General features: G+C 33.1%; 1 protein-coding gene across 1 annotated transcript; it reads left to right on the plus strand.

Annotated features, from left to right (window-relative positions):
* Nucleotides 1–435: 435 nt before the first annotated feature.
* LOC114177701 (pantothenate kinase 2-like) lies at nucleotides 436–15,804 on the plus strand. The gene is made up of 22 exons (XM_028063177.1): nucleotides 436–811; nucleotides 1,393–1,602; nucleotides 1,763–1,815; nucleotides 2,181–2,297; nucleotides 2,872–2,991; nucleotides 3,096–3,190; nucleotides 3,281–3,374; nucleotides 3,537–3,668; nucleotides 4,260–4,372; nucleotides 4,474–4,666; nucleotides 5,510–5,718; nucleotides 5,801–5,845; nucleotides 5,949–5,997; nucleotides 8,909–8,991; nucleotides 9,803–9,919; nucleotides 12,785–12,848; nucleotides 13,049–13,195; nucleotides 13,294–13,452; nucleotides 13,718–13,801; nucleotides 14,474–14,668; nucleotides 14,761–14,832; nucleotides 15,413–15,804. Exons 1-22 carry the CDS (start codon nucleotides 649–651, stop codon nucleotides 15,500–15,502), a joined length of 2,604 nt encoding a protein of 867 aa, XP_027918978.1. The 5' UTR covers nucleotides 436–648; the 3' UTR covers nucleotides 15,503–15,804.
* Nucleotides 15,805–16,058: the final 254 nt, after the last annotated feature.

Consider the following 16,058-nt stretch of genomic DNA (forward strand, 5'->3'; position numbering starts at 1 on the left):
GTTTTTAAATAATTTTATTTTCATTTTTTAATAGCTTTTATTTATTCTTTAAAAGTTGCATAATTTGTTTACTTGTGTAAATGATTTTATTTAAATAAGTTGATAAAATAAGTATATCTAAATTTATTTATAGAAATTTATGTTTTATTTGTCAATTTAAACTCTTATTATAATACATTTGTTTTTTAGAACTTTTATTAAGTATAACTTTCACATAATATTATTAATTACTTCAATTTGTATTTTCTTGTAGAATCCAAATCTTGAATTAACATATATTAAAAATGACAGTTTTCTTTTAGTCCTTTTTCTTTCCCAAATCCAACTCCTACTCATGCTGTGGTGAAAAAGAATCCAACTCCCACAAGACATAAAATAATTAATTGGATTTGAAGCAATAAGACTTAAGATTTTATCATGGTGGGGGTGAAAATTACGTTTGTTGATCCAGTGTAGCGTCCACACGTGGCTTGATTAAGGTAGCGGGTTGGTAGGTTAAGGATGTAGTGGTTTGGTGGGGTTGACTTCATTACGTGGTCAAGTGGAATGGGTCATCTGTTAGTGACAGTCCCGTGCGTTTCATGAGCAGAAAAAACATTGAAGTTGTCGTTCAAACTTTGAGACTCTGAGAGAGTGTGCGAGAAAGAGATGGCGCACACAGGTAACAGTTCAATGCACGGGTCGAGTTCACGGCCTCAATTGTTGGATCTCAGCAAAGCAGAAATTCAAGGAAACGAGGAAGAGAAGTATCCATCTATTTTGTTACCCAATCAGTCTCATGATATATCGTACCTCGCTCTTGACATTGGAGGTATAATTAGTTTAGATTCATTTTTCGTGTTTCCGTTCCTTATTTAGAACTTGTTCCTAATTTCGTTTTAGTTATATTTGATGTGAAGTGATAGATGGTGGTGGAAGCATGATGATAGTGGTGGCTTTGGTCTTTCTTTTATTTGTCCAATGCTTTCTATGTTTTATACCCAGTTTTGTAAATTATGTAAAACAATTATAATTTATGCTCAACTCTCTCTCTCAACTCAAAAGTTTCCTCGGAGTGCCTTCAAGTTTGAATTATAAAGTTTTGGAGCGAGAGCTTTGCCACCTGTAATGATTGTATCCAGTTCAAAGATGATTGTCTCCGCTGTGGAGGATACCTATGATATCTTAAAAAACATTGAAAGTAATCAGCTCTTTGCAATCTTTCTTTGTATGTTATATCATCCTTTTCCGAGGGGAAACAAATGATGAAAAAATGATTGAACGGTAGCAATGGTAGTTTCTCCCCCAATGACGTGCACTCCTAGTCCTAGATTTCTTGTTAATTTCAGAGAGAAAGGTTGTCAGTATTTGAAGTATGGCTGGAACTTATGATTATTGAAATTCTATGGGCAGGATCTCTTATAAAGTTGGTGTACTTTTCAAGACACCAAGATCAATCGACCAATGATAAAAGGATGAGAAATGTTAAGAATCGTTTGGGATTTCCCAGTAACAGGAGAAGCTATCCTATTCTTGGTGGAAGGCTTCATTTTGTGAAGTTTGAGACTCGGAAGATTAGCGAGTGCTTAGACTTCATTTATTCAAAAAAGCTTCACTTCGGTGGTATTACTATCTTATTCAATTTACTTCTTTTATGTTTTATCTATGTCTTCTCTACCTCATTTGATTGCTAAATCTTGTAACTTTGTTGTGTCTTATTTGTTAGTTCAATTACTTTCAGAACTGAATGAATTAAAGATTATCGAATTTTTCTGGTTTACAGGAGGGGAATCTCGTTACTCTGATGGCTCAACTGAATTAAATGCCATAATTAAGGTAACTTCGATTCTCTGACTATTTTTACATTTTCAGAAGCTCGGCTATTTTTTCTTGTGCTGGAGGGATATAGTAAATCTCCAAAACACAAGTTGTTTCATTTGGCTTGTGCTTGCATGCACAACGGCTATAATCTATGTTTTGCTTATCACATTTGAAAGTAGTTATTGTGAAAATGATAACCAGCCTCCTCCATCCTCCCTTTTGTATAATAATGAACATCAAAGATGTTTCCTTTTGTTTCCGGTATTGCTTATAGCACTTGATTTTAAAAGGGCTGTTGTTGTAATTGTGTAGTTCATTAGTGCTTGTTTGGTGTTAATGCAATTGAACTACTCCATTAATGGATTCATCTTGTGACAAAGGCTACTGGTGGTGGAGCACACAAATTTGCCGACCTCTTCAAAGAAAGACTTGGACTTATTCTTGACAAAGAAGATGAAATGAGCTGTCTTGTGGCAGGGGCAAATTTCTTGCTGAAGGTGGATCCAACTCTTGAAATTATCAGTTTCTCTTGTATTTGTTTAAGAATGATCTTGATAGTGACAAGACCATCTTGTGAGTTGAAATGTATTTGCAGGTCAAGTCTATATGCATAATTTCCTTTCCTTGCATGATAGTTATAAAAAGGATAAGACCACTGCAATTAGGTACTCGTTATTTATTCTGATAAATAATCGAAGAAAAAAGGTTATCCTTTTACATTTCTTTCTTTAGACAGTTTATAGTACTTCCCCTTGTCTAAGAAGGTAGAGAGAGCCGATCAATTGCCAAGATTGGCATGCTATCACTTCCACCAGAGTGGGAAAACCTTATCTAAATTTTATTCACACTCATTGATTCATTATTTTATTAGTGAATTAGTTGAAGGAAAATAAGACTAGAGTTGAACTTTTCACTTAATTTATATAGCTATAGCTGGCTGACAACTCTATTTTCTGTATTTGAGATCTATTTTTTCTCTTCTCTCTTAAAATAAAGTCATATATGCTTTGGAGCATATGACTATGCCATAATTGATGATTACTAATTAAATGCTGTATCACTTCTTAGTAGGCGATTCGCCATGAAGCTTTTACGCACATGGAGGGGCAGAAAGAGTTTGTTCAAATTGACCCTAATGATTTGTTTCCATATCTTCTAGTTAATATTGGATCTGGTGTTAGCATGATCAAGGTATATTTGTTTAGTTCCTCATTTTATTTATCTTTCTGATTTCATTGGTGTGTTTTTTATGACGAACTGGTGGTAATCCATTATCTTAATCCGACTAAACACAGGTTGATGGGGATGGAAAATTTGAGAGGATCAGTGGGACTAATGTTGGTGGTGGTACTTATTGGGGCTTGGGCAGGCTGTTAACAAAGTGTGAGAGGTCATTTTTCTGATGATTCTCCAGTTTTTTACTCTTTATCGACTTCTATATTTGAACTATTACAGAAGGGTTTCTTAAAATGACTTCCAGCTTTGATGAATTACTTGAGCTGAGTCAGAAAGGAGATAATAGAAATACTGACATGCTTGTTGGGGACATTTATGGTGGCATGGACTATGCTAAGGTAAATTTTACAATTGATCATTGCCACATGATATTTATCCGATGTAAAAGAAAAAGTGGTCTAAATTTACTTAACTTCTGGATTGTATTGATATGAGTCATTTAATATTCTTTTTTTATCAATCACAACTCTGTATTTACTACTGTTATTAAATTACCCTAGATCGGCTTATCAGCTTCTACCATTGCTTCAAGTTTTGGCAAGGCTACCTCAGAAAAAAAGGGGCTCGAAGATTACAGACCTGAAGATATATCACTCTCTCTTCTGCGAATGATATCATACAATATTGCCCAAGTGAGCTTACAGTTGTAATGAATTTTATCTTTTTTACAGCAATAAATCAAGCTGGAAAAGTGCATGCAATTTGTGATACATTTGAGCTCATGTTTTTACTGTTTCATTCAGCTTATTCATGTTTGTAAGTTTGTTATTTCTACACTTGAGTACTTTTCGGAAATATTAGATGCACAGACAATATGCAATTCTGTGTGTTCTTAATTGAATATTGTTAACAATCAATTTAAATAATGAAAACATGTATCTTTTACAGAGTTTCTCCATAGAAGTACTTAAAACATTTATATTTTGTTGTGAAATAACTAGTCATTTTATGTTAAAAAAATTCATTAGTTTTTTCAGAAACCGCAGATCTTTAATTTGGTAAATGGCAGCATGCTGATTTTGAAATATGTTCTTTTTATTAGAAATATTTTTTTAAAAAATGTTCTTTTGATCACCTACTATGAGAAAAGACATGAGTAGGGACACTCACGTATCTAATAACGAGGATGATGCATGACACTAGTTCTAGATCATGCTTCAGGATATATTTGTTCTTCCATCTCTTAACTCACCAATTGTGTTCTTTTTGTCACTTTTGTGCAGATAGCGTACTTAAATGCATTGCGATTTGGGTTGAAGAGAATATTTTTTGGAGGATTTTTTATAAGGGGTCATGCCTATACCATGGATGCTATTTCTTTTGCAATTCATTTCTGGTACATAAATTTTATAATGACTTAACGTAGCAAAATCTTTTATATGTTTGCTCTTGATTTAATTGTTATACTTTGTCAAGATCTATATATTTGTCATTCAGGTCTAATGGGGCTGCACAAGCAATGTTTTTGCGACATGAAGGATTTCTGGGAGCATTAGGTGCATTTATGAGCTACGAAAAGCATGGTTTAGATGATCTCATGGTGCATCAATTAGTTGAAAGATTCCCAATGGGTGCTCCATATACGGGAGGCAATATTCATGGTCCCCCACTTAGGGATTTGAATGAGAAGGCAAGGGAGAGGAATCGGAAAACCTTAATGTTTGCTGATCACCTGTTTGAGAAAATGATCCAATTAAATGTGTTCTAACTTTTAGTTATGGTGTAAATTTGATGCTAGATTAATAGGAAGGATTATTTTTTTTGCTATCAATCTTGTTACTATCAAGAATGTCCCAATATATTGTGTTCGGACTCAAGTTTCTATTAAAGCAATAATGAAATTAATAAAGTAAGTCCACTAGTGAGATTCTCTGAATAATTTGTCTTTTCAGAAAATGTAGAATCTACAAATTTGGATGACAATCCATGGGAAGGAATCATATTCAATGGAATTGGAATATTTGTCTACCCACTAAAGACACTAAAATCTTTTTAAATATAGAGATAGCCATTATAATGTGAAAAAGAAAGGAGTGAAAAATTTGTTAACTGTAACATCCTTGGCAGTTAGTAAATATTTATGATGATTTGAGTTTGTGAAAAATACTTTTTTGCTTTTGCTTATATTTTAAATTTGATTATTGTTCTTATAAATCCCTAAAATTTTTGGTTCTTGACATTTATGAGGTGTGTGTATTATTGTGTCTTTTCCTTTGTCTTCTATTTTGGAAGTTTATCAGTTTCCTGTGCCACGATTCATTTTGAAGCTCTTGAATGAATGAATTAATAAAGCTATAGGTGGTAAGAAACTTTGAATACTTGCCATTGCCAGCTTGATTGCATGATTTTGACTGAATTTAGAGGTCCTAGAAACTGATATGCCATCCAGAGGCATTGTTTTTGTTATTTTTCTTATTTGTGGAAGCAGCGCAATCTATCAGGAAATTTTATAATTTTAGAAATTGAAGTGCAGATTTCTTGGATGGAGAAGTTTCTGCAGAAGGGAACTGAGATCACTGCCCCTGTGCCAATGACTCGTCCTGGCACCACTGGACTTGGGGGTTTTGAAGTTCCTTTGTCGAAAGGAAGTATTCTGCGGTCTGATGCTAGCGCTCTAAATGTTGGTGTCCTTCATCTAGTACCCACTTTAGAGGTGTTTCCATTATTAGCAGACCCGAAAATGTATGTATCATACTCAACACATTGGCTTTCTGTTATCAGTATTGTATTGGTTTATTTCTTAACGTGACTTATATCTCCACAGATATGAACCTAATACCATTGATCTCTCAGATCACAGTGAACTAGAGTGAGCACAGTATTGTAATTTTTTTAGTTTAATTGCAAATCAAAGCTTCAATTGTCTCAAGTGCTTGGCTTCTGTGGCTAATGCAAAATTTGCATCTGTGTAGGTATTGGTTCAAAATTTTATCGGAGAACTTGCCTGATCTTGTGGCCAAGGTAATAGTTCTGTCTTAAAACAACTAGACTTCTATCATCTTTTGTCTTTTCATATGTTGCAATGGCAGTAGACAGAATATCCTTGCACCTGATGAGGAAATCTATCCGTATAACTGTATGTTCTGCATATGAAAAAGTTAAAACGTATCCCTGTAATTGTACTGATACTAAATGAGTAATAATAGTTTTTACACATGTCAATATATCATATAAATTTACAAGAGAATAAAGAAAGAAAAGTACAAAGCAGAGCATGAGGCAGGGCTTCCTCTTTAAACAAACCCATGAACATAAACATCAAGGCAAATTTTTACCAAGCAAAGCTTAGTCTCACCTAAGGGTGAAACGAACCTTATCTATTTGCGAACTAATTGGGTCCGGCTCGTGAATTACTTGTTTGTTTAGTTAAATAAAAAGCCTAAGCTTGAGATTGGACTTGATTATTTAAAATAACCGGACTCAAGTTTTAAACATTTATATATTTTTTTACGAAAACAGATTTATATATTCTTCTACTAATAATTTTTATTAAAAACAACTTTTAATTTATCGTTTAGCTTTTTTAGTTAAAATTAAACAAAAAATGATAATGTTAAAGTAAAAGGCAAAAACAATTAAGTTATACATTGGCTGAATAAACAAAAGCTATATTTTACTTTTTTTAACAAGGCAACTCTATGTTTTCACTTAAGCTTATTAATAAATAAGTCAAACTTGAACATCTAATCTTTTTCACAAGTCAAGTCCTAGTTTCAAGATCTCCAATTACTTGTATTTTTACATTCCTCTAGTCTCTTTTCATGTCTAACCTTGAAACCTTTCTATAAGAAGCCTGACAAATCTTACCTTCGTAATTAGCATAGCAAAGAAGAAAAAAATATCCTTCTGCCCCATAAAAAAGGGATCAATATAAGTCGTAAAATTTGAACTTGGGCTTAATTCTCCCCAAAAGCTATAGTTCATGAAGTGAGGTTTGTCCGCTATACACACACACACACACGTGTGTGTGTGTGTGTGTGTGTATATATATATATATATATATAAAATGTAACTAGACTTTGCTTTCCTCTCTAAGTAGTTTGGGTACGAAATAAATTATGACAAATGCTAGTATCCTTAAGGCACTGGAAAAAAAATAATAATAATAAATTGTCATTGAAAAAAGGACATTTGTTATATAAAAAAGATGAAACTACAAAAATACTCAATATCTGTTTTCCAAATAATTAGAAGCACTTGATAATGTGAAGTTAAGGCATTTAGTCAATGCCCTTAGGGCTTGTTAGCGTGACCCATAAACCACACACATACACACACACACACATATATTATTGTTGTTATTATTAACTGACAAGTGCCAAAGAATTTTTCCTTCTTTACTCATCCGAAACCTCTTTATTAACATATATAATGCTCAAAGGTTATTGGATGACAAGACTAACAACAAACAACAGCAAAACCTTATCTCTCTCTCTCACACACACGCACACACACACACACACATATATATATATATATATATATATATATATATATATATATATATGTTATTGTTGTTATTATTAACTGACAAGTGCCAAAGAATCTTCCCCTCTTTACTCATCCAAAGATCGCATCATTAACATATATATAATGCTCAAAGCTTATTGAATGTCAAGACTAACAACAAACAACAGCAAAACCTTATCTCACTAGATAAGGTTGGTTGCATGGATCATATGATGCCATTTGGCTTCGTCAAAAGCCAAAGTTTTAGGAACATTACTTGCGCTGAGATCTCTCTTGACCACTCCCTTCAAAGTTCTTTTTGACCTCCTTCTCTCCTATTCACAAGATTGAAAACTGTGTAATTTACTCTTCTTATTGGTGCTTCCTTTGGTCTTCTTTTTGTCTATTTAGCGACAGGAGCATTTGCCAAAAATGCCAAGGAAGTTTACATATATCTAATAGCTGGGCATATACGATGTCTGATATGACTATTAATCTGAGAATGAGTGTAACACTTAAAAACTACGAGAGAAAGCTTGTTGTGGATTATGAACATAAATTCTGTTTAGTAATTATGATTTTATTGGTGTTAAATGTCATCACTCGAGCTTTGGCCTTCACAATGTTCTAGGAAATCGTATGGAGTGATTAATGTAGTTGCTCTGGTACCAGTCTTGTGTAGTGTGTTGTGCTTGTTGGTGGTTGGATAGAAACACCTAACCTATTTGGTTGAATGATTACTATATCCTTCCACTAATCCTCATAACATTTTTATAAAGAAAGTATTGAATAAAAAAGTAAACACATTTAACATCTTGAAGAGTTGAAAAATATTCAATATTCAATATATAATGTAAGTACAATTCAATCTATTAATCCACTAACCATCCAATCTGTAATCTAACCAATCCTCCAAATATAGAACAAAAACCAATGGATTAGTTGGACTGGATCACTATTTGTTATTAGATGGACAGTCAACATACTTTTGTAATTCATTGAGTCAAGTAGTCCAAAGTTCATTGGTTGAGCGTAAGTCTCCAAGGAACGGATCTTCCACAATGTTTGATACAAAATTGTGAATAAATATTGACCTTTATTTTATAATATATATATTTTTTTGAAGGAATAAGGAACAAATCTTCCGCAATGTTTGATACAAAATTGTGAATAAATATTGAACTTTATTTTATAAAATATTTTTTTGAAGGAATATGATATAATATAATTTAAATGGATTGATTGGATTTCCATCTATAGAAGTGGTTAATGAATGGGTTGGATAGTTTTTTATCAGACAAGTCACGGATGAACTTAACTTTTTAATGGATTATGGATGATGGTTTATTTTTAACGCATCCAATATAATTCAATTTGATTATACTCAATCCATACATCTGATACCCTTACTAAAATATGTTAGGCCGTCGCAAGTGAAGGTGGGACTGATGATGCCAAAAGAAGGGGTGATGCTTTTGCTCGTGCATTTTCTGCCCACCTGACTAGGTAATATTGACATCACGTTACTGTTTTCGTGGCTTCCTTCCTATTATTACTATTTAATTATTTTATGGTTGATAAATGGCATTAGTTTTAATTTCTTGTAAAAAACATTTATTTGATCCTTGTTGCGGAATCAATTTGATTAGTTTTAACTTAAAAGGATTTTAGTGAGTCAGGTTTTCCACCAGTGTAATTGATGGTTTTTCAGAAACTCATCAAGAAAAAAGTATATTAAAAGCAACTTTGGTTGCCGAACTCCCTGACTCTACTGTTGGTCTTTCCCTATCTTAACTCTCCACCAACACTTCTCTAATAAAAGCCTGTGAACAAAAAGACCTGGTTGAGTATAAAATGATAAGTTAAGGAAATGATATTTTTAATGCATAACATGCTATTTGGTTCTTGATGGTTATCATTTACTTTTTTTTTTCCGATGATGATAAATTAAGTTTTGACTTTCATTTTATACTACCTCTATGGCATTCTAAGCATCGTCAGATTAGTATGTTTTATAGTCTTCATGCGATCAGCTATATGATTGTTTCCATCTATGCTCCATTACTCTCTCTTTATGAATAACTTATTTTTCTGTCACTTTTCCAGGCCTGATAAGTTTACTAGTCTCTGACCCTCTTATTCTTGTAGATTATGACATATCTGGAATAAAAACTTTAAATTTCAGTTACATGTGGATGCATTTTTGTACCATGTTTGTCAACATAACACACACATTGAGATCACTAAGTATTTAAAACTATTAATTTTGGTTGGCAATACACTTTTACCTGATTAACTCTACACAACAACTGAATAGGTTAATGGAGGAACCTGCTGCATACGGCAAGTTAGGCCTGGCCAGACTACTGGAAATGAGGGAAGAGTGCCTGAGGGAATTCCATTTTTTTGATGCTTATATAAGTATAAAGCAGAGGTAATTATATTTGAAAAATGCTATAAATACACTCTCTGGCATGTGCTTTTCCAACATGTTTTTATTATTTGACGCAATGCAAGTAGTTTCTATAAAATAAGGAGTGGATCTTGCTTCATTTAGTGTAATTACATATATTTCATCCCATAATGGTTTGTTGGGAAGTGTGTTATGGAAAGGGTTTTACTTATTTTTCTCATTTATCTTCGTTGAGCCATATGGATGAGATCTTTACTTGGATTCTAGATTTAAGTGTCTGTCAGCTAATTGTGTGACATGATGCAATGCATTAGCATTATTCTGGCTCACTGAATTTTATGTAGAAAGCATGTTCCACTGTTACCAAATGGTTATATAAGCAGATGGTGTTGAATTTTAACTTCTTCAGTATAATTATGGTGTGCTACTTTTTTTTTTTTCTGTTTCTTACTCGTTCTTTGGGAGAGGTCTCTTGACAAATCCACCCAAAAATCAAAATCTCTTTCAGAGGTCAAATTGTGAACTTGGATTTTGGTACTGCTAGGACTCAATATTATGTTGGAAATATTTTGTATGATAAAAATATAGAAACAGTGTAACTTGCAGAGAAGAATACTGAGATTTAAAATGAAGGAAATACTCAGTGAAATTAATAAATGAGAATACTTATGTGTAACCAATTTGAAATCATAAGATATCTAACCTACCGTCATATTTACTTGAAATTTAAACTAACTATCTGAAACAAATAATCTTCCACACTACCAAAATCACTATCTAAAACTTATTTAAAATTAAAAAATTCAAGTAAAGGAAACTCCCATAATTGTACATTCCTCCTTGAACTTTGCCATGGAAATTCCGAGTTTGAACTCTCAAACCCCAGATCATAAATGTTTTATTAGCAAGTTGCCAATAAATATTTTGACTTAAACTATTATCAATTTAATTTAGCTCCTGTCTTTAAAGACCATCCGCCAAGATATGTCATCTCAAATTCATCTTGCATGAACTTTAATGATGTCAAGTTTATGTGACACTATCTTTCATCAATTTTGTCCATTGAGTCATGATCTTCAATTATATCCCAATGCACATAAATTCACTTCTAACAATTGTGCAACACTAAGGAAATTTTTGTCCAGTTTTGGAATCTAGAGAACATTTGTGACAGTTATCATACAATTCTTGGTTGATATAAAAGTTGTTCTTTTTCCTTTGGCTTGCACAAATTTGCCATTTCCCAACTTGACTGTTGGTTGAATTGACCTGTCAATGGAGGAAAAAATAAAATAAACATTTGTCATGTGATGGGTGCAGTTACGTCAAATAAGCCAAATATTCAATCCATGCGAACTGTATTCTTTTGATGCCACAAATAAATACTCATCATTGTTATTTTGTTCAATCAATCTTTCCTGTCATATGGGCTATTACTCAGGTTGTTTTTTCAAGTTGCAATACTTTTTCACCGTGACCAAGTTTTTTTGCAAAAGTTACAGTGAGAAAAGGTTTATCTTTGTACAAGCATTCTTCTTCCCTATGCTTAGATTTTTGGCAATGAAAACAGATAAAAAAAAGTTTCCTTTTTATATGTAGAAGAACCTTCAATTTTCCCTTTGTTGCTGGATGATTGTGGAAAACATCTGCCATTATATTTCGCTCTATAGGTTCTTTCAATCATTTTACCAGTTCTCATTGAGACCCTTTTGCTCTTTTGCATGAAATTTGTCTGTTAGCTTTGTAATTATTAGAGCTTACAAATCACTAGGTTGTAAAATAAAAATATCTAACCTACCAGAGATTAAAGATGAAGGAAAATAATCATTCAAATTCATATATGAGAATGCAAGTGTAGGCTTATAACAATTTGAAATCCCTAAAATATCTTGGATTTACTTGAAATTTAAACTGACCGAAACAAATCAGAATATAAAATGTTCAACAAAACAATTATCACAATGTAAAACTTATTTAAAGTTAGAAATTCAAGTAAAGGAAACCCGAACCGAATATCATCCGGGGCATCCCGATTTAAAAATGTGAATATTCTAAACATCATAAAAACATTTGGAAATCAAAATATGCTCTTTTGGGTTGATCCTGGGGATCTCACTATCATGCTTTCGTTGCATATCCTTACTTTCTTAATTGAAAGTATTTTCCTTATTGGAACTTGTTTAGAATTTGGCTTATTTTAGTTTTTGCAAAAAAAAGTTAGATGTATTGTGTTTCATTACCAAAACCCTGATTGGATCCATCTTGACTAGAGTCGACATGAAAACCTTGATTTTTTCTTTTGTTTATAGTTTATACGGATGGATTTGCAAAGGATTTAATTCAAGATAAAAACCAAAGTGTCTTTTGATTTATATATCTAATCGCACATTGCTGCATTGTAAAAGATAGAAGCTTTAGGCTTACAACTCACAATACATCTATCATGCTTTCGTTGCATATCCTTACTTTCTTAATTGAAAGTATTTTCCTTATTGGAACTTGTTTAGAATTTGGCTTATTTTAGTTTTCGCAAAAAAAGTTAGATGTATTGTGTTTCATTACCAAAACCCTGATTGGATCCATCTTGACTAGAGTTGACATGAAAACCTTGATTTTTTCTTTTGTTTATAGTTTATACGGATGGATTTGCAAAGGATTTAATTCAAGATAAAAACTAAAGTGTCTTTTGATTTATATATCTAATCGCACATTGCTGCATTGTAAAAGATAGAAGCTTTAGGCTTACAACTCACAAATCTAATATAAAAAAAGAGGACTTCCCTACTATCAATGTTAACATTGTTAATGTCATCATTAGACCTACATTATCCTCTTAACGTCCTTATTCTTGATCACTTAAATTTGTTATTTTTATATCTATCATAGGGAAAATGAGGCATCAATTGCAGTCTTACCTGATTTGTTGATGGAGCTTGATAGTCTGGATGAGGTATGCCTTACTAATAATACAATCCTAGGAATAAAAATTGGTAGTAGGAGTCAATGTTTGTTCTTTTTAGTGTAGTGGATGATATATGCAACTAACATTCATTTTCAAGTGAGTGGACGTGACAATGTACCTGAATCAATGTTCGTAAGTCACCCTTGTTTCTCGTAAATCATGTTGGTTGAAAGTCTTATTTGTTTCAGGAAACAAGACTACTTACTCTAATTGAAGGTGTTCTTGCTGCAAACATTTTTGATTGGGGATCTCGTGCATGTGTGGATCTCTATAATAAAGGAACTATTATTGAAATTTACAGAATGAGTCGCAACAAAATGCAGAGACCCTGGCGAGTAGGTTTTGTTCAACATATTCATGATGAGGGTATTTGATTTCTTAATTTATTATCATGATTGATTGTTGAATATTAAGCTAATTGTTTTCCATCTAGGTGGATGACTTTGATGTCTTTAAGGAGAGAATGTTAGGAACTGGGGACAAGAAACCACCCCCACATAAAAGAGCTTTACTTTTTGTGGATAATTCAGGTGCTGATATTGTTCTTGGGATGCTTCCCCTGGCACGAGAACTCCTCCGTCGTGGAACTGAAGTGAGCTTTTAATTGGAGAAAATTTGCATTTGTATAATGGAATGAATTTTCACGCAGGAAATGAACTCATCTGAATTTGAACTACTCGTGAACCATGAATTTAATAATGGTGTCTTGATTTAGTATAGATGTGAAATAATTACGTTTGTTCTGTAGGTAGAAAAGTAAACGGGTAATGCAATTGTGAATCAAATCAATATTCATATAATTGGTCCTATCCTATGCCTATGAGTGTGTAGTTCGAATATATAATGGGTGAGTGCAGGTGGTCCTGGTTGCAAATTCCCTTCCTGCTTTGAATGATGTGACTGCAATGGAGCTTCCGGACATTGTTGCCGAGGCTGCCAAGGTTTGTGTATTTTCATGAACTTCAACCTGTTGGTCTCTGTAATATTTGTGACGTTGGAGAATTCCCTTGTAAGATTTATATGAATGTCTTTACCATTAATTAGTTACCATTTTTTTTTATTATTTTTTCCAGGTAAAATTTCATGCTCACTAAATTCCTAGGATATAAATCTCTATGAACACAAATTTGGCATGCAATGAAGTTATGTAAACCACAGTTTCCGGCTAACGAGCATTTTATGTAAACATCTGCCTTTGTAGCGCTGCCATATTTTAGTTGACTAGTTTTTTCCTTCTTCACTTCGTGATCTTCCGTTTAATTTTTGTATTCTAAAATCTAAAACAGCTGCATAAATTTATAAAATGCAATTTTTGTTTTTTTTTCTAGTCCTGTAGATTTTCTATTACAAGTTAAATGATCAAGTAGGTCAGCATTTACGTGATTTAAACAACAATGGTTATAGAACATTTTCTCAGTGTCAACTTAAGTGTTTCTCGTTCAGCATCATTGGTAAAAGATAATATTTGCTGTGGTATCTTATTAAGTGTTAATGGGTAGATTCTGATATCATTGACCTAATTTTCTTTGTCAATTTCTTTACTTCACCTCAACCGCAGTATCCGTGATGATCATGAATTGGTTTAAACAGTGAACTAATTTTTTATCTTACAGCACTGTGACATTCTTAGGCGAGCTGCTGAATCTGGTGGCTTGCTTGTTGATGCAATGAGTACTACCTTGGACAGTCCTAGAGGAAATTCGTCTTCCGTTCCCTTGATGGTTGTTGAGAACGGATGTGGTAGCCCTTGTATAGACTTTAGACAGGTCAGCTCTGAGCTGGCAGCTGCTGCAAAAGATGCCGATTTGGTGGGGAGAACAATTCTGTTTATCTAATAACATTACTACGGATTTAATAATATCATGATGCATATTATAATTGAACTATCTCTCTTGAACAGGTAATTTTGGAAGGGATGGGTAGAGCTCTTCATACCAATCTCAATGCGCGGTTTAAGTGTGATGCTTTGAAGGTAAGGTCATGTAGTTTATACTTATTGTCAGTCAGTTGAATTTCAATTTGGCATTTTTCAGGGTATAGTTACAGAGTTAATGCTTCTCTGTGATTTTTTGTTCTCTTGTACATGACCATTGTCCTATGTTGAAAAACTCATCTGCTCTGGTTGTTGCGTGAATTCCTGAACTAATTAGGATTCATTAAATGCAAAGTCTTTGTCACGCTGCCATATCTGTGAATATGCATATACTGTCAGTCTTCTCATACTCACATTTTTTAGTTCTTTCTTTTTGCGCATCCGCCTCTGAACAGTACTTAATCCAATCATCATTGTTTATATTGCACATTCATATCTTCAGATTTATGACATTTTAATGGTTTCTTCTTTCATTGCTATGGCATTCATAACTTCTGTATTAGAGTCGTGAATTTCCAACTATTGTACGTCAATATGAATGTGAAACTGCACCATTTAATTACTTTATATTTTTAACGAAGCCTATCACTGTCCCTTATTGTGTTAATAGAATGGATTTACGTCTAAGGGGCTGCTTTGACACATCTCTTTCCCTCCCTTTTTCTTTTATTTTTGGTAGCTTGCAATGGTGAAAAATCAGAGATTTGCTGAAAAGCTGATTAAAGGGAACATATACGACTGTATCTGTAAATACGAGCCAGCTAACTGAAAGCTTCTATAGCATACGAGCTCCTAGTCCAATGTGTCGATAGCATCCATCCTTGGAGGGGATCTCGAATAATCTTCTGGGAGCAGAATTGTTTGCCATAACACTCAGCTGTTCAACGTAAAACGCGCTTAAGGTTACGGGAACATTTTCTTTGAAACTTTGATTTTGTAAAATAGTGAATCATACTATAATCCTTTTGTAAGGAATGTGCTTTTTTTTTATAACCAACAATCATTGCTATCTTTATTTTGGTTCAATGGGAAAACAAGACTTGAAACCTTTCATCCCAGGAATTTAAATGATTAAGGTCTGCCTTTGAATGTGTTTTTATAACCAGAAATTATTCTTCTCTTTATTTTGGTTCAATGGGTAAACAAGACTGGAAACCTTTCATGTAAAAAATGATTTAGGGTGTGTTCCTTTGTGTAGATGGATATGGGGGAGAGTGTGAAAATGGATTTGTGTAGATTTAGGTGGATAGATATTTCTGTTTTTTTGAGTGGATTTAGAGGGTAAAGTGAGTAGATTTGGAGATAATTTTGATGAAAGTTAGTGA

Source organism: Vigna unguiculata, chromosome 3 (genome assembly GCF_004118075.2).
Source record: "Vigna unguiculata cultivar IT97K-499-35 chromosome 3, ASM411807v1, whole genome shotgun sequence".
Classification (NCBI taxonomy): Eukaryota; Viridiplantae; Streptophyta; class Magnoliopsida; order Fabales; family Fabaceae; genus Vigna; species Vigna unguiculata.